The sequence below is a fragment of the Sylvia atricapilla genome, chromosome 25 (assembly GCF_009819655.1).
Source record: "Sylvia atricapilla isolate bSylAtr1 chromosome 25, bSylAtr1.pri, whole genome shotgun sequence".
NCBI classification, from domain to species: Eukaryota; Metazoa; Chordata; class Aves; order Passeriformes; family Sylviidae; genus Sylvia; species Sylvia atricapilla.
Genome location: NC_089164.1, coordinates 372 through 24,741, shown reverse-complemented (window position 1 = coordinate 24,741; position 24,370 = coordinate 372). Strand labels below are relative to the sequence as shown.

Sequence of the window (24,370 nt, the reverse complement as noted above, 5' to 3'; positions counted from 1 at the left end):
CTCTAGGTCTGGAGACAAAGGTTGAGCATTTTCCCTAAAGCCCTGAGTGTTCTGCTGTAATACGTAACTTAAATTTACCAAGGTCTTTGAACTGTATTTAATGTGCTTTCTGGGAGGCTGACAGGATACAAAAGATTGGTTTGTACCCTTCTATCTGAAGGATGAAGCAGTAATACAAGAGCTCGGTTATTTGTGTGCTGAAGGGGCCATGGTTCTCCAGTGACGTGACAGATTCACTAATGATACATGACAGAAGTATTGCAAAGGAGTAATTGTAAAAAAACTCAACTCCCTTCTATTATGCAATGTTTTAAAGAAGGAAATAATTTTCTTTTTATAATTTAAAGAATACAAGTTCCCATGTGACAAAATATTGAACTCAGGTGATTAGTGAGTAGGTGTAAATTGAATGGAACCTACTTCAAACTACAGTGAAATAGTTTCTTGTCTGTAGAGACATTGAATTTTGGTGATAGGTTTGTATTTTAATAGTTTATATTGATTTTCGGACAATTCCAAAATGCTGTCTCTTGTCTTGTTCGAGAGATGAGGGGGGATGGTCGTTAGTCAGCTCTGCTTAAAATCACTGGACCAAAAGAAATTCTTTCCTGTGAGGGTGATGAGGCCCTGGCACAGGGTGCCCAGAGAAGCTGTGGCTGCCCCTTCCCTGCCAGCATTCAAGGCCAGGTTGAATGGGGCGTGGAGCAACCTGGGTGAGTGCAAGGTGTCCCTGCCTATGGCAGGCAGTGAAACAAGATGAGCCTTAAGGTTCCTTTCTGACTCAAACCATTCTGGATTATGTGATTTGATAGCACAAAATGGTATTTTCCATCAAGGTTGTTGTGTTTAAAGCAACTCAACTCTTCTAACTGCTTGCTTTTTCTAAAACTTCTGTAGCAGTGAATCACAATTCTTATTTGTGAGATCCTGCTTTACAAATTATTCTAATTTATTCTTTTTTCTTCTTAAGGAAAAGTCATCAACAAGGACTTGCGCCACTACCTGAGCCTTCAGTTCCAGAAGGGCTCAATAGACCACAAACTCCAGCAAGTGATCAGAGACAATCTCTATTTGAGAACCATCCCTTGTAAGTATGTATGTATGATCAGCCTCATTTGATCTGTTCCTGCCAACTCCCACATCATTTGTGAGCTTGAAATGCCTTCTCTCTTAGTCCAGTTTAGAGTTTTACCTTGCAGCAGAGACTTCTGGCTTTGCTACAGTAGTTTCACATCTGAAGTTGCCATGAATTGGTACAGTCAGTATGGACTGAAAACCAGCAGAAACTTGAGAATTCAAACTTCAGATTGTTTCAGTAGTATCTCTGCATTGCTCTTCATAAGTTTGTCAGTAGTTGTGATTAGAATGACCCCGGCCACCACAAGAAATAAATATTTCTCAGCATGATCAAGCGATGCAAAAACATCATGGTTTCTCACAATTTGCTGGGGTTCTTTTCTTCGCATAGAGCAAACTGAGACCATGAATGTTGAGTGCACTAGGCAGAGCAGAGCAGCTAGATGGAAGGAGGGTGGGAGGGGGCTTGGGTACAGTAGGGGTGGCAATGGCAGAATGTACAGGCAAAATGTTTGCTCATCCTCAGAAGACTGATTAAAAGGGCCCATCATTGACTGTTGAAATATTCATTGCACTAAAAACTTACTTTGTCAAGTAATGTTTTTGTATCTACAGGAATTCTGCTCTCTTCTCTCTAAGCACACCTGAGAGTTTGTGGCTTTTTTAAACTGCATTTCACTATTACTAGATTTTATTTACTAGCTTTCACTAATGCTGCTGCCTGATAAAAAAAAGCCTTTAAAATTCTATTAGGTTGTAGACAATAATGAACAGCAATGAATCAGTTCAGTCCTTTCAGACGAGCTTTAATTAAGCTGTCGTAACTATGGGAGGCATATTTTCAAAGATGAAACACTTTGAGAACCTCTGCATTAACACAGCAATTTACTAATAAAGTTTTCCTACAGTCAGGGGTTGGAATGTGGCTGAATTACACTCTGAATTGTAGGTTAAAAAATAAATTTTGTGCCTAGTTTTGGATTTGGTGGCCCAAAAATCAAATGTGCTTAGTCGTGATGACCTCGTTGCCAATTAGACAGTTGGTGCTGGTAAAAATAGGTAAAGATGCAGTACCCTTAGAGCTGGGTAAAAATAAAATATTGCTGCTGTTCCTAGAATCCCAGACTGGGATTGCCTGGCCCAGGTGTTGTCAGCTGCCACAAAAGTTGCTTTTGGTTCACTGACCATAAGAAAGAGTTCTTGTATTTACCACCTCACCCAGCTTCTTCTCTCCTCTTCCCCAAATACCAGAACTGTTGTTCTTAAATAAGGTACTGGCTCAGTTTTTATACACTATTGTTCTCAGCAGTTGTTTAAACTCTTTATTGGAGTGACATCATCTTTGTATAAAGACTTGACAATACGTTGTATTTTACTGAACGGTGCAGCAGGCAGCATTTGGTAACAGGCTCTTAAAAGAGTGTTTTCTCTGTCTTTGCAGGTACTACAAGGGCTCCCAGAGATGGGGAGGTCCCTGGGGTAGACTATAATTTCATTCCTGTTGAGCAGTTTAAGGCACTGGAAGAAAGTGGAGCCTTGCTAGAAAGTGGAACATATGATGGTATGTTGGTGATGTTTAATGGAATGGAATAAGGACCCAGTACTCGACTGGGGCTTAGTCCAAGTGTAACACCTTGTGGTACCAGTTTTCCTGCTCACCTGATGGTCATGACAGTAGTAGAGAGACAATTATTTTCATTGTTGCATTCTGGGAAGCATTCTGAAAAGGTTTGTCTGTGCCTGATACAAATTTAAGAGAATTTAGTCAATTTTGTGTAAACCTCAGAGAACAGAGCCATGTTCTCCTCTCAGGTGTGCATCAAAAGGACAGAAGGCAAGGGAAAATCTGACCCAGCAGGGAAACAAAAGGATTTTCCAATGAGAAGTTGAACGGCACTAGACCAGATTGTCCAAATCTGTAGGAAAGTTGGGTTTGTTAAATTTGGTGAGGAAAAACGTTGTAATGAAGATGGTGCAAAAAGAAAAGATGTAAAAAGTAGGCAATCCTGTGAAAGTCTCTATGCCTCTTGTCTTCCGTATCCCATGCTATCTGTTAATATTGTCCCATCTGTGGAAATCTCCTAAGCAAATTTAGGCTAAACTGTTATTTTTTTTTATTATTCCTGAGCTGCACTTTATCTTTATCTGGCTCTCCCCTCTCTGAGCCTTGCCCTTGCCTGATATTAGCAGAAGAGTTTTCTTTATTTATTTATTTACATGGTCAGAACCATATCCAGGTGCCAAAAGTTACCCCAGCAGGAATTTTGGGAAGCTTCCTTGCTTTGTGCTCAATTCCCTAATAAAAATCCTATGAGCAGTCAGGAGAGAGGTCAACTGCTGAAATTCTTTTCCAGACAACAGCAGATGATTCTTTTGTGTTTTAGATTGAAATATTAAAGGAAAAATGTGTTCCTTTTTCTGAAGTAAAAATAATTTTTAGATTAAGCCATATCAACCTCTTTGTTTTGCAAGTGTATTGTCAGTAGAAAATTGCAAGTGTTAAAAATCGATTACTTGTTAACTGGTTTTATGGAAATAAATATTTTGTTTCTCTACAAAGTGAATTTGCTTTTTGACTTCGGTATTTCTGTTACACTGTTAATTAGTGTGTAGAGTAAGAATAATTGCTTTTCACTGTTTTGCTCCTCTAAGGTTGCTCCCTAAGTCTCTTTATGGGGTATTAGTGAATTCCGGGCAAAGTAACAAGTCCATCTATTTCTTTAGAAAACTTAGAGCAGGATAAAAGTTTTCAGTTAACTTGTTGTTTTCTGACAGCTAGTGCTGCATTGTCAAAAAGTCAGTGTGTGACTAGATAGGCTTTGACTGTTGGTTGGATTTTGGTAGCACTGATGTCTTTTTTGAGGCTTTAAACTTTCACAAAATACGTTTGCATGGGCACTAAACTGGTAACAGCCACTGCCAGTGACTTCAGCAGGTATCAGTGCTTCAATGATCATGGTTTCTGTCTCATTTTCAGGTAATTTTTATGGTACTCCAAAGCCTCCAGCAGAGCCCAGCCCCTTTCAGCCTGATCCAGTGGATCAAGTTCTTTTTGACAATGATTTTGATACTGAATCGCAGAGGAAAAGAACCACGTCGGTCAGCAAAATGCAAAGGATGGAAAGTTGTCTCCCTGAAGAGGAGGAAGAGGAGGAAAAGGAAGCAGTTAATGGCAGCGGAGGGATAGGTTGGTTGACAAGGGAAGAAATTCCCTGCAGTATTGTATGAATGGATAAGGACTATACAAATAACATCCGTGCTTCCTTAGTTTAGGTGAAGTGTGAAGGCTGTTTCTATTCAGGCTGATGCTTCTACTTGGTTTTGAGATGACCTTTTGAAAAGAACCAGCTGTTCTCCCAGCCAGATGTGCAGTTGCATCATAAAATGCACTGCTTGGTCAAGAACATGTGGTGCTGGATATTGGCCAGTTACATGAGCGGGAAGGAAAAATTTGTCCACTCTTCAAATAACAGGGTCCTTCACAGAGTAGAATTCATACCCTGCAAACATTACTGTTGAATTTTGAGGCAATTACTGAATTTGTACATAGGAGATTTTAGGGAAGTGATTGGTTTAAGGGGCAGCATTGGCTCATGCTGTAAAATTTTCAGGTGATTTTGCATAGGGGAGCTATCACACAGCCTGAAACCACCCGAGGGGGAGCTCGTGGAGAGAAACAGGGCCAAGTGTGTTGAGGCCGAAGTGGTGTCCAGCAGGATTGGTGTCCAGCAGGATCTTTCTGGGATTGGCAGGATGCCCTTTTCCTTTTGCAGTCATGGTTACTCATCTGGAGGGAGGAAAATGGATGCTGGAGAGGAGCTGTCACATTGCGTTTGCAGCTGATCCTGTATGTGACTGTTTAGGACAGAGTTACACTGACCAGACCTGACCTAATCTTGTCATCTTCAGGGCTGGCAACACCACAGAGGGGCCACTGGTCAGGCTGGTGGTTGGGTGAAGGTCAAGGACATCATCACATCACAGAGGATATCAAGCATAAGCTTGGTTCTGAAGAGTAGAGGCTTCTATTTAAAGTTTCCTGCACGGATTTTTGGGAACTTTTTTCCTAATTGTGGCTTGTAGGAAGGTGTTTTTTATTTTACTGGCAGTTTGGGTCTTCTCTACATTTCCTTCTGATTTTTTGAGGAATATTAGTAGGATTTTTTGAGTTGTTTTATGGCATTACAAACACTGTTCTCTGTGTAGAAACAGCAGCAGAGTGTAGTCAACTTGGATTTCTGCCAGTGTTGATTTTTCAGAGTAGGCTCAGACACATAATACAAGGTTAATTCTGTTTGGCAGAGGAAGAGCAGAGTTCAGTATTTTCATGTCAGCTTTTCAAAGTTCACAGTTGAAAAAAAAAGTGAAAAAATGCGCATCACAGACAGGGACATCCACTCGTAGCCAGATTAAGAGGGTGGTTCTTTGTGAGAAACAACATAAGCATCTGACAAACACTTTCCCTGAACAACTGCAGAAAACAAAGAAAAACATTCAGATTCTCCTGACTGGATGAAACCTGTTCCCAGCTACAACCAGACAAGCAACAACATGGACTTCAGAAATTATTTATCGAGGGATGAGACCCTGGAACCAGTACCCAAGAACTGGGAAATGGCCTACACGGACACTGGCATGATCTACTTCATCGAGTGAGTAACTCGCTCCTTGGAGGAGAGAAGTGCTGGTGGCTGCAGTCTGGAAAGCTGCTCTTTCACCTCTCTTCTGCTCTTGCTCCTTCTATTTCTTTATGGAATTTAATATATTCCTACTGTTACGATCCTTACTCATAGTCCTTAATGTTGCACACTCCGTACAATTGCCATAGTGCAGGAAAACCTTATAGTTCCACCTGCGAAGTCAGTTTGTTTGTTTTAAGTTTTGTATTTCACAAATACCAAGCTGACTGGGTATTGCTAAGTGAAGTATAACATGAAAACCAAATTTCTCTGAAATTTGAGAATTTGTTTATTCTTTATTCTCTGCTTGTGATCTTTGGCTGGGAATGTATGTTTCAAAATACAGATAGCCCAGATGAAAGCTCAGGATAGGAAAGTAGCTCATGTGTGCACACGGTAAACTGCCTCATTTATATGTTCTAAGGCAAAAATTAAACAGAAACCTTCCTGAGAATTAAGCATATTAGGAGGCTAAAAATACTTTTTTTTCGTATCAGGTAGAAACAGCTGCTATACCCACATGAGCTTTTGGGGGCTAGGGAGAGGATCTGTGCCTCTTAACACTTCCCGTGTACTCTGGAGAGTCTCCAGTGTGCTGGTGCCTTTTTTTTTTTTTTTTTTTTTTTTTTTTAGTATTTGTGACTGAAGCACAAATAAAGGTTGTATTATCTGAAGTCTACAGTTTCCTACAACAGTAAATACTTGAAGCAAAGTTTATTCAGTGTGAGGGTATTCTCTCACTGGCATGTGTTCTGCCTCATAGTCTCATAGTCACAACACCAAGACAACCACATGGCTTGATCCCCGGCTCTGTAAGAAGGCCAAAGCTCCTGAAGATTGTGAAGATGGAGGTGAGACGTCCACAATGCATTTGTCACCTGTCACTGATAAATATATGAGTTTATTCCAGCTGGATACAATCCATTACTTCTGTGGTAGTAGCTTCTCCCTGGTAGATGTGAATCTGGATCTGGTAGCGTAGTGCTCAGGAAATACCATAGTGCTATTTCCATTCGGTGCCAATAGGAATTTACATTAGACTTGGAAAGTCCATGGTGTATTTTCCCTGGAGTAGTAAAATCTGGCTCAATGGAAGGTTTATCTGCATTCTGGAGCATAATATGCAATGTTTTGTTCCAGTAAGTGTCATTCTTAAGGAGAAGGCTGCATGTGAGTGATGATCTCACTGGAAACTGTTGTATAGGTGGAATGTGACAGAAGGAGAAGGTCTGTAAGTTACAGAATATTGAAATAACAAAGAAGATATGACAAAATACATCTTGCTAATGATAACTATTGCATGTGATGTAGTAATTGAATGCAGAAGCTAAAGGAACAATCTTGACTGATTTAAATGCCTTCAAGACTTCCAGGTCAGTAGCCTCCAGGCAATTCCTGCAACCATTTCCTACACAACTGGGGGATTTAGTCTGCTAGCAAAGAGTGTCGGGTAGCTCTGTCTTCAGCAAATGTCTGACATGTTCCAAAAGCTGAAGGAGGCTCAGAATGACCTGCCAACCTCCAAAATTGCCCAGCCTTACAGCCACGTATCCATAATGAAGCCAGCTTGGAGCCGTGACTGTGTACTGCTGCTTATTAAGCATACATGCAGCTCACCACAGTATAAAAAGAGCACACTTTAAACAGAGATGCAGGATATCCAAATGAACAATACTTAAATTAATAGACCCACCGGGTCTTTAGTCAGACCCTGGGGAGCTATGCTGATATTAGTAATGGCTAACATGCTGTCATATGCTAGGGAAGTTCCTGTTACTGTCAAACTTGGGGCAACCTTAAACAAGATTGCAGGGCAAATTTATCCGTAAAATGTCTGGCTGACTATATTTGTTATTCTAATATTTAAATTTCCATGGTCAAGATAGCTAGGACAATCAATTTGATAAGCTGACCTCTGTGGTAACTGCTTGTTACCTTCAGACAGTCATTAGCTGCTGTGACCCTCTCACCAGATGCTGAATTTGCCATAAAAAGGAGCCTTTTGCGTGTAATTTTCAGTACGAACAGGTCTTTAATTTCATTATATGCTTAAAGTGGTGTGATTTCATTGAATACAAGGCTCATAATTTAGTGGAAGAAAGAGTAAGAGTTCCAGGGCTTCAGATTCCCTGGAACAGGCTGTTACCTTTCACCAGGGAAGAAAATGGGACCTGTATTTTTTTCCTCGTATTTTTCATGAGTCTAGGTATTCTTTAGTGAAAACGCTGATATTTGTGGATAGTTTCCCCTTGTAATGGAGAACTTGGTCTTTCTGATTGCAGAACTTCCTTATGGATGGGAGAAAATAGAAGACCCTCAATATGGGACATACTATGTTGAGTAAGTGCTAATTATCGATTTGACATACTTAAAAATTGAGCATGAAATTCTCAAGTACTTGATATCCAGTAAGCAGAGGTTGTAATGCAGTAAAAGGCCAGTGTGGACAGGGCTTGGAGCAACCTGGTCTAGTGGAAGGTATCTCTGCTCATGGTAGGGGTTGGAACTGGATGGGCTTTAAGGTTCCTTCCAGTCCAGACCACTCTGTGATTCTGTGAAACCGTTAAATATATCCAGGGAAAAAGAGTTCTGGGGTCTCAAACTCATGGCACAAACTTCTGGTAGCACTGGCATGTGGGAAAATCTATGGTGTGACCTTAAAATCTTAGTGTAGTGCTTTTCATTTGGGGAAGGAAATCAAGTTGCAACCAAAATAATTTATAGATGGAAATGAGCTGATGTAATTTTTCTTAGCTTAACAAAAACAGTCACTTAAGAGTGGCACCTGATAACTTTAAAAGAGCAAAAATAATTTGTAGACCATCGCTGTCTCCAAAGAGCCAAGTCGATAACCACTAAACTGCTGCAAGAGCTCTTTTGAATTTCCTTCAGGCCAGAGAAAATTAAATCTCTCCTTAACCATGGAGAAGAAAAATGGTAGAGTTGAAAATGTAGCTTCAGAGAACAAGGAGACATTTTTCACTTTGCAAAGCCAAGGTATTTGAATTATGCTCAAATTTGTTGGTTTTCCCCTCCTCTGCTGTACTTCTCTAACATCTACTAAGAAAGAGCTGAAGCCTGAGTTTGTAAACACTACAGGTGAAGAGGAAAAGCAGGTTTGCTCAGTTCTAAACTATTACAGCTCTACCTAGTGATTAAAGAGAGTAAAATTTTATTTGCTTCAAAGTAACTGAAGAAAAGCTGCTGAAAGAACAAGCATACTTTCATTATTGGTTATGAGAGTTTTTTGTTCATTTCTCCAGAGCATTCATCTGACATAATAAAAGGTAGTGTATGTAGATGTATTTTTTGGGGTTGTCTTTTTGGGAAATAGTCAGAATGTTTTCTGTTGAAATCCTGACATACCTTTTGTATGCCTGCAGTCATACTAACCAGAAAACTCAGTTTGAAAATCCAGTATTGGAAGCCAAACGGAAAAAACAGCTAGGACAGACCGATGCTGGCCCTTCGAAATCAGGTATCACTGAGTATTGTGGTTTTCGTCACATGTATCTTTATCTGCAAGTATGCTTCATAAGAACCCAGTTCTGAAATTCCTCAGGGCATCAACTTTGTCTTTCTAATAGCCATTACAGTGTTACCCTCTGAGATGTTTAGGGTTTTTTGAAGGATTTTTTTCATGTTAAAATTTAACCGAGACACTAAGACTGCTTTTAAATCATTTTGGTTGTTCTGAAGCTCGTTGTCAATAAACAGCTTTGGAATATATGGAGGGTTTAAAGAGCCATCTGGAAGTGCAGGTAAAACCACACCTAGAGTTTTAATGCTTTTGTTCTACTTTAAGCTTGGTATTCAGGGATTAAAATTGGGAATTCGAGGTGGGAGGTTTGCATACAGCTCTGTTGCAATCTGTTAAAAAAAGCTCTTTTCCGTTCACTGAATTCAGCTGGAAAATGAGTGTAGCACTTTCCTGTCTGTTTGCTTTATCCCTTAAGAATGCTTCAGAAGCTGACCAATAACAAACAAATCAATAATCTTCGTGACACCTTAGAAATAAGCAAAAAACTTACTGGAACTAACCCTGATTTCCTGTCTTCATGTCTCTGTATTCCCTAATTCCAAAGGACCGGGGGCGTCTGTCTTCACTCGAGATCCATCCCAGCTTACTGGAGCACTTATAAGAACAACCCTGAAAAAAAGTACCATGGGATTTGGCTTCACAATAATTGGAGGGGACAGGCCTGACGAGTTTCTCCAGGTGAAGAATGTGTTAAAAGATGGACCTGCTGCACAAGATGGAAGAATTGCTCCAGGTCAAGTATTATTTCCATAAAGTTCCATTTCCTGCGGTACTTTGGAGAGCACATCCTGAGCTGCAAGGGGTTGGATGACTCCATCCACATCCTCACTAAATTAAATACGTTCAGATTTGTGAAAGATAGGTGCAGAGCAGTGGCTGAAAAAGAATAAAAGCAACATTCTAGATAAAGATCAAGTTTAAGGGCACTTCAGTACTTCTGCTTTAGCAGAGACACTTGTCTTCATGTTTATTCATAGAATGGTTTCTCTCTCTATAAGTAAAGTGAAAATAATTTGTTTGAATCCTGGTCTGTTTTGCCTCGTTACTACTAAAGACCATGACACCGATTATTAAAACCGCAAAAAAACCCACAGCCAGAATGAGGAAGCAAAGTCCTGTTGAGCTGGACGAGTGAGGAGAGAAGATGGATGAGGGTTCCTGCAATCCATGAAGTCTTTCACATTTTTTCATGGTTATTACATGCGTAATTAAGTTGCCTAGAACATTATTATAACCTCTAGTTTGCATATTAGGGGCAAAATGCTTCTTTATGTATAACATAAACTCTTACTCTTCAAATGAGTAGAAGAGTTCATACTTTGAATGATAATACTATTTACTTACGCAATGGAACAATTCCCTGTTTTGTTGCTGATGTGTTTGAACTTGTTTGTAGAACTTGTTTTGCAGAACACCTCTGCAAAAATGAGAGCTGTCCTGCTGAACTGTTGTAATGAAAAGATGTGCAGATATTCAGATTGTAGTTTACGGAATAAGAGAGATGCTGTGTTACTGATGCCTAGGCATTAAAGGGATAGGACAGTTTGCAGGGCATATTGTACCGCACGTGCAGAGTTTCACATCCAAGTGATGAAAACACAAAACAAGTTTTTGGGATCTGAAATCCACATTGCTTCATTTTGAAAATGGCCACAAGAATATTAGCCACATGTGGCAGTAGCACATGAGTATGGAGCGTGTGTGTATGCAGTCCTAGCTTAAGTTCAACCAGTCCTAAAATAAACACACGGCCAAAAAAATCCGATTTATTCCTCATTGGGTTTAGGATGCTGTGCAATATGAATTTAAGTAGAAGACATCTGCTTGCTGTAATGTGCAAGCACATTACTCTGCTCTGCTTCATCTCCCATGGCTGTACAGTATAATTTTTTAAATCTGCTGCAGATTAAACTTTATATATTTAGCACACTGTGTCCTGAGATGAAATAGAATAAATGCAAAGAGGAAATCCTTCATGCTTTTTGGCAATATTAGCCATGAGGTAATATCCCAGACACTAGTTATCAGTTTGAAGACAGCGCTGTGATTTCCTCAAGGTAGGCTTTTGTTGAAGGTTTTGCTTCTGTTTTTGACACTGTCGAACCTTCTTTTGTTACAGGTGACGTCATTGTGGACATAAATGGAAGTTGTGTCCTTGGCCATACCCATGCAGATGTTGTCCAGATGTTTCAGCTCATTCCCATCAATCAGTATGTGAACATGACTTTATGTCGTGGGTACCCTCTTCCTGATGACAACGAAGACCCTGTGGTGGATATCGTGACAGCCACACCTGTCATTAACAGCCCGCCGGTGGCCAAGGGTGATGCTTCCGTGTCCAGTCAAGATTTAGTAGCAGGAACAGTTATGTTGGGCCAGAATGGGAAAATGTTGGTCAACAGTCGCCTGAATGGCCCTTACGTGGATTCAGCAGAGCAGAGGGTCTCCTTTGCCTCCTCAGGAGGCTCTCAACCAGAGCTGGTCACCATCCCTCTGGTGAAAGGGCCTAAAGGCTTTGGGTTTGCCATTGCAGATAGTCCCACAGGCCAGAAGGTGAAGATGATTTTGGACAGCCAGTGGTGCCAAGGCCTACAGAAAGGGGACGTCATCAAGGAGATTTGCCATCAGAATGTGCAGAACTTGACCCACTTGCAGGTGGTGGAGGTGCTCAAGCAGTTTCCAGTAGGAGCAGAGGTGCCCCTGCTTATCTTAAGAGGAGGTACAGACAAAATTGCAGTTGTCATGTTGGTTATAAGCTTTTTAAAGTCCTGTTTTAGTGGGGTACCTAAATAGTGTCCAGTCTTGACAGCTAAGCAGCAACTCATTATACCTCTGAGCCATTATGTTCTAAGTTTGATTTATAGCCCTGAGTATTTAGGCTGAGAGTGCATTCCTGGGATTTTGTTTGGGGTTTCAGTTGGTTTTTTCTTCAGATTTTCTTGCTCAAAAATTACATGGTGATATGTTTATGCACTGTCTCTTCCAAGTCTCTGGGGAGTGCTAAAGCAAACATGTGGTCTCCAGTATAATGAAAGCATATGATGGACTGAGTTTTGTGAGGTTCTCCAAATGTATTCCAGTAATTGTGTCTGTAACGAACAGAGGATCGCAGGAGATGGAAGCATTAGCAAAGAGGTGAGGCTGATCACTGGGAATAGCAGAAAAAAATTCTGATTTTTCCTTTGCATATTCATACCTCTTGCTTGATTGTCAGTCACAGACCAGAATGCATCTTCTCCCCAAAAACTGTAGTAGATAGTGCATGTCTTTCAAAGTAAGCTGAATCTGAATGGATTATGAAGCAGCTCGTGGCTGCTCAGTGTCCCTTCAGGCCTTGTTGTAACACTGACTTCAGCCACTGGCATTTACAAAAGTCTCCGGATCTTTTTCTGTATAAATGCTACTATTGCTTTGTCAGCTAAGGAAATGATTAGGTTTATTTGTGGCAAGTAAATTTCCTTCAGACAAATTCATAAGTCTCCTTATCCCATGAACTGTGGGATGACTTGGCTGACCAGCTTCTAGGAAAAAGAGAAATAGATATTTTTCATTGTCGTGTAGCTTTCAGTTCTAATTGAGACTTCTCTAAACTGATGGTTTTGGTCACTTTATCATTTAAAGGCACAGTAAATCAACCGCTATTATTTTCACCCCAGGAGAAGCTGATTAAATTGCTGTAATGCTGTTGAAACTTCTTGCAACCTGCTATTAAAATTACATTTCATTTTCTTCAGGTCCACCCTCACCTACTAAAGTTGCCAAAGGAGTGAGTATTGTTGATGTATTTAAATTGGTTTCTGACCTGCTTTGTAATCTCATTTCCTCTGGATTTTAGTGCCTGTGATAACCTGCAAGATAGTTTAGCAAAACCACATCTGCTTGGTAGGCCTAAATTCTGTGTCCAAGTAGCTGCTGTCAGAGTACGCATTGAAAGGGAAACAAAATACAGTATCTGGTTTTTTCATTGCTAATTATAAAAATGATATGGGATATCTAAAGGAAGTTTATGATCCTTTGATTCATCTCAGTCCTCTCACAGAATTAATGGACTGGTTGGTGCTCCCTTCTGGAAATGCTTATCTTTGGATCCATATTTTCAGCAAATCTCTATGGAGCTGTACATTCCTAGCTCGATACTCATTGCTCTTGGAAGTTATCTGTCGAGGCATATTTAATATCTATTAGCTCAGTAAAGAATCTTTGGTCTAAATAAAACAACCTCTGATTTAATAATGTTGATATAAATGCTTATGTTTATTATGAAGGTTTGTTGTAAATTAGGCTGGTCGAACACAGATACTTCTTTAAAAGTGCTTCTTTTACAGAACACATCCAGGCAATTTAGGAAAACCCCATTAACCAGAACACAGCTTTAACTTCTGTTTCTATCTTTATCCTGCTGTTTAAGTGCAACCTTAGTTGTATCCCAGCAGTAGGATGACACAAGCACACATGTTCAGCATGCTCAAAGACAATAGTGCTTAATAGGATCTTCAGATTCTGTTCCTTGCAAGCATCCAGCTGCCCACACTGAATAAATCACAGCAGAAATCCCTGCAGTTGGAGGGCCCTGGCCCTGTCAGCATATATCCCATGGCAATGTGCTAAAAATAGTTTGGACTTGGGGACTGGAATTCTATTCCAGCACACTTAAAGGGAGCAACAGCCCAGAGAGCACTCGATGATCAGTGGCATTAAGCAGCGTGGCAAAATAATTCACTTAAAAAGGGCAAGTTCTTGTGTTTATAAACATACAAGAAGTGTCAAACTGCTGAATGGCTCTTGGCAGTTTCTTCTGCTCTTGGTGAAAGGGCAGATCTGTTTCTGTTCTCCTCCTGCTGTGGTTCAGGATGCACTGCCACATGCCAGTTTTCCAGGCTAGGTTTCAGCCCAGGAGAAGTATTTAGAGTTATGTTAGTGCATAATCGATTCGGAATTTAGATAAGAGACCACAAGGATGTTTGGTGCCCATACCCCATGAGTGTTGCAGCTATCAGATCATGAAAAGGCAAATAGTGAGTTGTTAATACCTCACGCTACCCAGGTGTGTCCTCCTGAACTGTATGTGTATTGTTCCAGCAAACAGCACATGCTGGGAGCACCTCTGGTGCTTGTGGGGAGGAGCTTGGCAGAGAACAGGAGGCAGTGCCTGTAGAGCAGCATGCACCCATGGTGCTGGACTCTGGTCCAGAACCTGGCAGGTGCCTGACAGGGATTCGGTCTCTTCTCCAAACGTGATCTGTCCTTTATGCCCCGCTTCTTCCCATGTGTTGGTAGCCACTAGCATCTGCCCGGCTTTGCTCCTCTCTGAACATCACTCACTTCAAACCCTATCCAAGACTAGCCTCCAGCAGAAATTCATGTACCAGTGAGGAAGACTTCTGTAACTCTGGTTCAGACACACCCACTGGAAAAGCTGTAAATTTGTTCCTTTCTTCCTGTGTTTTTCTTTTGCATGGTGTTCATTGTCTTTGCACCCACAAGCGTAGTCATGCCTTTATTTAAGATGGATTTTGTGTCTGTGAGCTGTTTCAGAAGGACAAGCAGGACAGTTTGGAAGCTGTCAGCGATACCATTCCGCAGCCGATGCCCTTCCCGCCTTCTGCTGTGCGACCAGGCTCTCCTAAACTGGACCCTTCCGAAGTCTACCTGAAGTCTAAGATAATTTATGAGGACAAACGTAAGTACATCATCTTCAAATTGAAATTATTCCATTATGAAGGAATTTTTTCTTCTGGTGTATGTGCAGTAAAACTATGGAGACTGTTGCTGAGTTTGTTAACCTACTGCAGATAAAACATTTTAAGTAATGCATAATTCAAACAATAATCAGAAAAACAAAAAGATAAAACATATTTCAACCATGTTTTCAGTAAAGCGGTTAATTCCAGAAATAATCTCAAGGGTGGTTCTGAAGTAAACTGGAGCAGACCTGCTTATAAAAGTAGCTCTGAGTTGTGTCAGAGACTGGCTTTTTTCTTGGTCCACTGTGCAGATGTAGTTGTGATTTCTGGTGTCTGTGTTTTGCCACTGGAAAACTCAGTGTACCGCCAAAGCATAATCCAAAATAGCTCCTTACATGTTTTGAAATACTATTTTTTTTTTTCTTAGCTCCAAATACAAGAGATTTAGACGTTTTCCTGAGAAAACAAGAATCAGGCTTTGGTTTCCGGGTGCTTGGAGGGGACGGACCGGATCAGCCTGTAAGTGAAACTGCTTATAATACTGCTGTTGGAATGATCCCACTCTGTCATCCTCATTTCCCGTCATCCTATCCAGGCAGTTCAGTGATGGCAAAATTGATGAATTCGCTACCAATCTTTCAGAGATGAGAAACTGGTCCAGATTACTTCTATCTTTTCCCCTCATTGTGGACTCCGGTCTCCAAAGTTCTGTGCCCCTCCTGCTACTGAGCCCGTACTTGGCTGAAGTTTTTTGTTGGGCTGAGGACACTGGTGGTGTTTCTACAGCTGTTGCTGTGTCTCGGTGCCCTCAGAAGGGACATGCTGGTGCCCAGCTTTTGCCAATTGTCACCTGATCCCAGTGGTGGCCTTGGCACAAGATGTGCCCGGATTCAACAACTGGTGTGCTGTGCACAGCAACTCATCCTGGGAAGCAACTGAGTGGAAGGAAGCAGTTGCTCCTTCTGTCAAAATTTCATTAGGCTGTTCCTGTTCTTGCAGCCCAGTGAATTGAGGTTTGAGATGGTGACACACAGCCCTTTTATTCCCTGATTCTCAACTGGATTTTTAAGCATGCACTGCATTGGAGGCAGCTGGGCAAATGCCAGTACAGACACCCCTGCATGGTCCGTTCTCCAAGGGCAGGTTTTAGGAGATTCTCCTCTATTTTTAAACATGCATATACATTTCTCTCTGGAAAGAAGCACTAAGACTTGCACTATATACCAGGGACGTTTCTTTAAGCTGTTAAGTGGAGAGAAAAAGCTTTTGGAATAGATCTGCAAAGACTCGTCCGATTGCAGAGAAGGAGTTCAGTTTTTCCATTCCCAGCTGTGATCCAGTGCTAGCCTTTTTTTCTTAATTCCCCCCTCTAACATGCACTTAAAATAAAGTGCAAACCCAGAGAATGTTACTTCTGTTGCACTTTATAGCATTTTTGGTGTTTTGTTTCCATAACAGCCATAGCCATTCGGAAGTGTGGAGCTGATGTCTCGAGTGCTGTATACTGATGAGCTGCCCACCATTGCTTAACCTCTAGCAGCACTAGCTGTAGTTAGCCTTAATCTTCCATTGAATCTGAAAGTGAACCTAGCATATGAAATAGAGTGTGCTGTTCTTCTCTGTGTTATATTTAGTAGGACATTTTGAGGTGAGGGTAGGCAGAACTGATGGTGTTTGAATTCATTATCTAATTACCAAAAAGCTGACAACTGAAGCAACTTGAAGTGTGGAACTGTCTATAAACAACTTTTCCAAAATAAACTTAAATTAGTTCAAAAGCTTTTATTTCTTCCCCAATCATTCTACCTCAGTCTTGGTAAAAAAAATGAAGTAGAGCAAATGTCAGAGGCTTTTGTGTCATTAATGTCTAGGAAATCGTATATATAATAAGTACACAGCATGTGCTCATTTCAAAAGCTGAGCTTTTTAATAAACTGACAGACATGCTCAAGAGAGCAGAACTGACAAAAAAAAAACGGATTAAAGATTTTTGAAGTGTTTGGTGAATGCTTTGAGACTCCAGATTGTCTCCACTAGATCAGCTTATGCGGAGTACACTTGCTGGTCGCATTTTCTGCTACAGCTGCAGAGTGAGGTACTCTTTAAAAAGGAGTCTTCCCAGAAGACCTCATCTGCACAGATTCACCTGCATTCTAACCACTGTGTGTTCTGATGAATTCATGTTCTTGTTCAAACCCCTGGACTCTGCTCACAGATTTATATCGGAGCCATAATCCCATTGGGAGCAGCGGAAAAGGATGGGAGGCTGCGTGCAGCAGATGAGCTGATGTGCATCGACGGAGTGCCTGTGAAAGGGAAGTCCCACAAGCAAGTTCTGGATTTAATGACTAGTGCTGCACGGAATGGGCAGGTGCTGCTCACTGTCCAGAGGAAGATCTTCTTTAGTGGTAGGTGTCTGCTTGCCAGACACCTAAGGCAGAGCACTTAGGGCTTGTAATCAAATCCACTGAAGCTGCTCTGGAACTTAATTACTGCACTGGGGCTGAGCAGTGTGAGATTGAAGAGGGTCAGCTATAACTCTTAAATGGAGAAAAGCAGAATTTAATAAGCTTGGATTCTGTTGCTCACCAGCTTGCGCTGCTTGCACAGGTAAGGCTCTGAAAATTATGATGCAGGGATGATTTCTTCAGCCTTTTTTGCAGGTAGTAGGTAGAACAGCCATTAGCGCTGTGGAAATTGCATAATAATGCAGTCTCTTGTCTCAGCATCCCAGAATGCTTCGGGTTGGAAGGGACATTTAAAGCTCTATTCGTCCCATGCCCTGCCATGGGCAGGGGCACCTTCCGTGTGGTGTATTCTCAAGTCTTTTGGCATCAGTGTGTAGCAAGATTAACTGTATTCAAACGAGAGCTGTTTCAGGTCAGGATCTTGAGATACTGCAGTTCTAGATCAGTGTCCAGATCAACAGTTTAGAGAAGATTAGTCTGTGGCTCCATGAATGACAAAGCTGGGGTGGGATTTACAGCTGACAAGGGCCCCCTGCTCTGATTAGCAACTGCTGTTACCACCTCATGCTGGCACTGACAGCTGAGCTTCATGGTTGTGCTGAACTTTATTGGTGTGACTGATTGTTCCTTATTAGTTGTTTGTCCATTCCCTGCAAGGGGAAAAGCAGGCAGAGGAGGAGGAGCCACAGCCTGTTCTGACACAGAACAGCTCTCCCCGGCTGAACCGTGTCGACTTTGCCAACCAACCATGCCCAGAGGTCTACGACGTCCGCCTGCAGTGGAAGGAGAACAAAGGATTTGGCTTCATCATCCTCACCTCCAAGAACAAACCTCCTCCTGGGGGTAAGTGCCATGTCCTGATGGCTCTGCCCCTGCCTGGCCTCACTGCAGCTTCTCTAGGGATGTCCCTTCCTGTGCAATGGTAGTGCTTCTGTCATAGTCAGCTTTCACTCACATTTGCACAGCCCAGCCAGCTGAGTCTTGATGTGTCTTGCTTCATATATATGCTCTTGTTCACCCAGCTGTGACGTAAGTGGGGAACAGGGAATTTATATCCCACACGATGCATACCCAGAGTGTGCGCTTATCTCAGAGCAGCATTTTTGGGATGTAGATATTTGTGAAGCCGTAGTCATGTTGCATTAATTCATTGGCTTTTTATGGAAGCATAGTTAGTTTCAACCTTGGCTTTACATTACCTAATCAGGTACAATTTCTTATTTTGAGGATCTGAGGAAGTAGAGTCTACAGTATTTGGTGGAAAGCAATGAAGTTGTTAGCATCATTGAGTGTGTTTGTCTAGGAAGATCATCAAAATCAAGAAGTAGCCTGGTCTGGTGTGGCAGTTGTGAGATACGGACGTGGCTTGGGCATAGTTGTCTCTAGTTCTGCATCTGTGATCATCTCTGGGAAAGGAACTGTAAACAGTCTTTTTTCCTTTTACTTCTCATAACATTTCTTCTTTTCTACATTCTGTCTGTTCTGGCCCTATAGCTCTGGCTTCTGGAAGAGTCTGTGCAGGGCACGATGTCACTCTGGGGTGAACTGAGGGAACCAAGCCAGGAGAGCTGGAAGACATTTGGGACAGTTATTACAAGTGCATGTTCATCTCAGAGACCAGGAAAAGTGGTCAGGTCTGTGCAGAGCTGGTGTAGCACCTTTAATGGCTTTGCACAGGCTCCCTGCTCAGGTCCTCACGTGACTGAGTCAGTCCTTGGCAGATGAAGTTTGATGTATTTTTTAGGTATGTTTTAGGGTTAATTTTTGTTTGCAAGTAGGAAGATACATTTGCCCATGTATCCTAATTTCTGCATTACAGTGGATGGCTGTAACTCTCTCTGAGCCCACAGCGTCCATCAGGGTCGATGCATGAAATGGAAAGCTACATTATATATGGTAAAACCAACTGATCTGGTGCGCTCTGGGGCTGCACATTCTCATTCACCCCTTTGCACATGTGACCCATTTCCTCCCTATTTTTTTCTTCAGGCACAACACCCTGTATGTGACAAGGCCGTGCTATTGGGCTGACGAGTCCATTCACTCACAGTGAAGCATTCCTCATTATTTACAGGTTGATCCTGTACAAGCAATGCCATTCTTTGGAGCAGGAGAGGAGGCACGAACACTGATCTTTGCTCTCTAATGATCAGTGGCAGGACCAAGGGAATGGCTGGAGCTGTGCCAGGGGAGAGTTAGGTTGAATATTAGGAAAAGCTTCTTCCCCCAGAAGGTGGTGGGGCACTGAACAGGCTCCTCTGGGAAGCATTCACAGGCCCAAGGCTGTCAGAGCTCAAGGAGCGTTTGGACAATGCTCTTCAGGCACAGGGTGGGATTTGTTTGGATTTTGGGACATCCACTGCAGTGCCAGGAGTTGACGATCCTTGTTGGTCCCCCCAACTCAGCACGTTTTGATTCTGTGACTGACAATTCTGGGTCTATGTGATGCTTATCTGATGTGCATATGGTAGGATTCTTGATGTTGCCCTGTGCAGGGCTAGGAGTTGGACTTTGATTCCTGTGGATCCTTTCCCACTCAGGATATTCCATAATTCTGTGAATACTTACAGTGTTGCTGTGCCTGTTTTTGTTTCCTAGTGATTCCTCACAAGATCGAGCGGGTCATCGAGGGAAGCCCGGCTGACCAGTGTGGGAAGCTGAAGGTGGGTGATAGAATCTCAGCGGTAAACAGCCAGTCCATCGTGGAGCTTTCCCCTGACAGCATCATGCAGCTCATCAAGGATGCAGGCAGCGTGGTGACCCTCACAGTGGTGGCTGAGGAAGGTAAGGAAGGTGCCACTACACTATCAAAGTTAGGTATTTATCACTGATGAAGTTTATTGGCTTAAGTGGAGTATTTGAAGATGTTTGGAAATTAAGGAGAGTGAATCTTAAAATACCCTGAGTTGGGTGGGACCCATGGGGATCATGAGCTTCTGGAAGTTGACTAAGTTGGAAGCTCATGTGTTCACTCTAGAAGAGCTGAAGGCAGGTGGGACAGAGAGAGAGAGCTACTATAACAAGGTGGTTGTACCCAAAAAGAAGCTAGAAGTATTAACAATGCAATGAGGAGCAAGAGAAGTTCTCATGTGTGAGATAGTGCTGCTGACATACAAACGTCCAGACCTTGTATTCTCCAGCCAAAGAGAAGTGACCCCTCTTCAGGGGGCTGCAGCAGTCACAGAAGGACGCTTAGTGATAAAATCTTCTCACCCCAGCTCAGGGCCTGGCTCTTGCTGCTGCACGTGCTGCTGTAGCTCTGTTCTCAATGAGGCTGGTGCTGCCAGGATGCTCTGTCCCTGCTCTAAGCGACTCCTGCTTTTCAAATCTCTCCATTTAAGCCCTGAGTTTTTGCTTTCTCCTTCATTAAAAGATGCAGATTCCCTAATGCTGCATCCCTGCAACAGAGGCATGCTACAGTTCTGTCTGCCACAGCTCCCCTTTGGAACGGGATGACATCCCACCACATGGGAAGAAAACCTTGACAGGGTTTTCCTGCCAATCTTGGACCTGCAAAACCCTCTGTGTCACCTGGGCAGCAAAAGGAGTCCTAGAGACTGCAAAGTCCCAACTTCAGAGACTATGACTTAATGACAGCTCCCATATAACACTGCATGCACTGTGGTATTGTTTCTAGACAAAAAAGAAAATATATAAAATCCAGTAATTTGGAGAGAAAAGCAGTTTTCCCATCCTGGATTTTTCTTGAGTGCTGCTTATGGTTTTAATTAAACTCCCTATCATTATTTTGTCAGAAAGTTGGTTTTCTTCACCTTTTAAATAAGAAATACCTAGAGCCAGGCTGTGAATAAAGCCAGCAGATGGATTTCTAATTTCACATTCATTGCAAATATTTAATGTTCCATCTCAGCCTGTAACACAGGATTTCAAAGACTTGATGTTCCTTTTTGTTAATGCTTGAAGTACAGAGACCTCTGTAAGTTATTTTTCTATTAAGATTTTTTTTATCAAATCTGCTTTATTCCAGTTTGAAGGGACACACTTCAAAGCAGTTGCCATGGGTGATGTTTATAAAGCAACTGAAGTTTGAGTTGGTTGAATTAGATTTGTTTGGGTTAAATCTAGACTGGTTTGGGTTAAGTTTTCTGAAGTTTTCTGAATATCCTATTTCTACCCATTATTTATGCATGACCTTACATGGACTCTGTGTGAATACCTTTCCCACTGCCTCAATTACAGATTTGAAGCGAAAATACAGAGATAAAACCAGAACCTGGGGGGACTCAACAAAGAGAGGAAAGAAGCCCTCAGTAGCAGGTGGTAAAACCAGAGTGAAGATCAGTCAGAAAAAAAAAAATGCATGGCTCCAGAGGAGCTGGAGTTGTTGTGTTTCAGATGCAAAGAATTTTTTGACAGTGAAGGAGAAAGAAGCAGAACCGGTTCCACAGGAGCAGGAATATATCTCTGTTTCAGAATTCCCCTTGATGTAGCTGAAGAAAGAGAGTTTAGCTCACAGTAGAAGCCTGTGTGGCGGGGGAATCCAGCATGCATTGTGGGTGAGTCAGGGCTTCAGGCACTCAGAGAGAGAGATGAGCCTCTCAGGGCTGGTTCACACCCAGGAAAATCCAGGATACAGCTCCAAAAACACAAAAAGCCCTTTTGCTAGAAGCTGTTGAGCCTCAGAAGGCAGGAACCCTGATGGAGTTTGCTGTTCCCCAGCTTTGTCCTCTGAGAGTGGCGAAAAAACCTCTGCCTGCTCCGCTTCCCTCCCCTCAGGCTTTCGGAGACCTGTGATCTTTGCTTTTCATGGGAATAAATTAATTCCCTTCATGCGCCAGAAAAGATTCTTTAACATTTTTCACAAAAGCAAGAGCCTGTCAGCTTTTGTCATGTATTAACTGGGAACACACAAGAGGAGGCTGCAGAGAGGGCTGCGGGATTTGTACAAACAGATGGCGTTTTTCTTGCCTATGCTTCTAAATTAAAAATCTGAGGATAAACCAGGAGCAAAAGTTGACATTTTGTCTCTAGAGAAAAACCTCTTTAAGGCATGTCATGGGGAACAGCATCAAGCAGTTCTGTGGAGGGCTCGGGAGGTCTCACATACCTAAGAAACTCAGTGTAAGATGCTTTAGATTTCCCTTCCCTTAACAATCTTGAGTCTTTTTTTATTTTAGTGGAATTTGTTCATTCTTAATTAAGAAGTGCAGTAATGTGCTGCACCTAAGGGGGTTGGAACATCTCTAGTTTTGGTGCTGGGAATGACTTTTTTTTTTTTTTTAACCCCTTTCGAGGATGGGACTTACTAGTTTATATTTGAGCACAAAAGTCCATCTTAGGCAGCTGCTTGCCATTGGTTGCCATAAGGTTCTAGCTAAGAGGCAGCTTTTTGCATAGACTGTGGTTCTTTATTCTTAAGTGAGTATGTCATGGTGCTTTTTCCAGAAATTCACTGGATTTTTTGTAAAATGCACGCTAACAGTGTTTTCCATGGAGGGGAAAACAATAGGAAGCTATTTTAAATGGTTTTATTAAAATCTCATTTTTAACTTAGGGAGAAGGCAAAACACTTGAAATTTCCTCTTGATTGCTTGCCAGTGAACTCCTCCGCCCAGTGTGGCTGTGGGACCAGTTCCTCACCTTGCCTGGAGCTGGGCAGTGGAAAACTCTGTTGTGCCTTAAATCACTTGGCAATTTCCCTTTCTTTGATAGGGTCTTCACCTCCAAATCCCCATTTCTCCTGCAGTCCCTTACCTTTACAGAGGGGTGTTTCTCAAATGGACATTGTTCTTAATATCTTTTTAAAATTTTATGATACTGAATCTCTGAACCAATTTCATGGATCTGATCAACGCTGATCCTCTGTGGTGTTTGTCAAGTTGCAAACAGGCTAAAACCCTTCTGTTCTTGTTAGGATCCATCCAATTCTGTTGGTATTTCCTGAGGAAAAGCAGAATAAAAGAATAAAAATAAAGAATAAATTTCCTAATAATTTATTCCATGGAGCTAATGAGCTGTACTTGTGTTCCTGGCTTGGAAAATCTCTCTATTGTGCCCGCATGAGCTCAGCTCAGCCCATCTCAAGGTGTCACAACTGCAGTTCCTTGGCGGCAGTAGCCCCAGCACTGGTGGTGACCATTGTCCTGGCTGTAGATTTGTGAAGTTGTGACTATTAATGTTGTTTGGATTTTAGAGCAACGTGGTCCTCCATCAGGAACAAACTCGGCCAAGCAGAGCCCTGCCCCACAACACCGACCACTGGGATTGGCACCGATCAACCCTGACAGGTTGGGAAATGGGGCTGGGAATGGTGAGAAAAGCTTGACTAGAGGGATTAATGTGAAGGTAACATCCACATCCTTTCACCGTAGGGGAACTACAGAAGGTGAAACTGGAAAAGAAGTTGGTAGTAGTTACCGGCAGCCCTGGCCCGAGCACAAGCACATGGCACAGTCAGACACTGCTTCAGGTGTTGGTAGCCGTCATTCCCAGGTACAAAAATCCATCCACAGTATGTGGAGACATAAGGAATACTCATCCATCGAAGCACTCTTGTGACATTGCCGCAGAGTTCTCAAAAGCAGAACATTAAAACATTTCCCTGTTGGATATGGGTAGAACAGTTGTGTATAAGAATGTACCAAGGTGTCTCACAGAATGTTTTTGCTCTTAATTGCCATTATCTCCTTAGGGTAGTTGAACAATCATTATAGTTATGAAAGAAACACAAAATGATTGTGATGGAGCGACTACAGACCCTTTGGCAAAGTTTCTCCAAGAATTTTGTGCCTATCTCAGACTTAGAAGGAATGATGTTCTGAATGTTTAGACTTACATTAAAACCATTACCCTGAATTGCCCCAGAGTTGGGATGAATGCAGTTTAAATGCTCAAAATGTAGAAATATTGAAATGTTTTTCTAGAAAAACAGAAGGCTAAATCTGCCTACAGGTTCTCATC

General features: G+C 42.0%; 1 protein-coding gene across 1 annotated transcript in view; it reads left to right on the top strand.

The window, feature by feature from the left end:
- MAGI3 (membrane associated guanylate kinase, WW and PDZ domain containing 3) overlaps positions 1-23,902 on the top strand; it is a gene marked incomplete at its 3' end in the record, with an annotated part of 48,934 nt that extends 25,032 nt beyond the window's left edge. The window contains exons 2-18 of the mRNA XM_066336001.1: positions 971-1,087; positions 2,519-2,638; positions 4,055-4,264; positions 5,555-5,729; positions 6,528-6,607; positions 8,039-8,096; positions 9,140-9,234; positions 9,842-10,030; positions 11,417-12,016; positions 13,032-13,063; positions 14,833-14,977; positions 15,409-15,500; positions 17,197-17,389; positions 18,107-18,292; positions 20,048-20,233; positions 23,604-23,697; positions 23,782-23,902. Coding sequence (XP_066192098.1) covers positions 971-1,087; positions 2,519-2,638; positions 4,055-4,264; positions 5,555-5,729; positions 6,528-6,607; positions 8,039-8,096; positions 9,140-9,234; positions 9,842-10,030; positions 11,417-12,016; positions 13,032-13,063; positions 14,833-14,977; positions 15,409-15,500; positions 17,197-17,389; positions 18,107-18,292; positions 20,048-20,233; positions 23,604-23,697; positions 23,782-23,902 — 2,693 coding nt within the window. The remainder of the gene's footprint in view (positions 1-970; positions 1,088-2,518; positions 2,639-4,054; positions 4,265-5,554; positions 5,730-6,527; positions 6,608-8,038; positions 8,097-9,139; positions 9,235-9,841; positions 10,031-11,416; positions 12,017-13,031; positions 13,064-14,832; positions 14,978-15,408; positions 15,501-17,196; positions 17,390-18,106; positions 18,293-20,047; positions 20,234-23,603; positions 23,698-23,781) is intronic.
- Between the last annotated feature and the right edge of the window lie 468 nt (positions 23,903-24,370).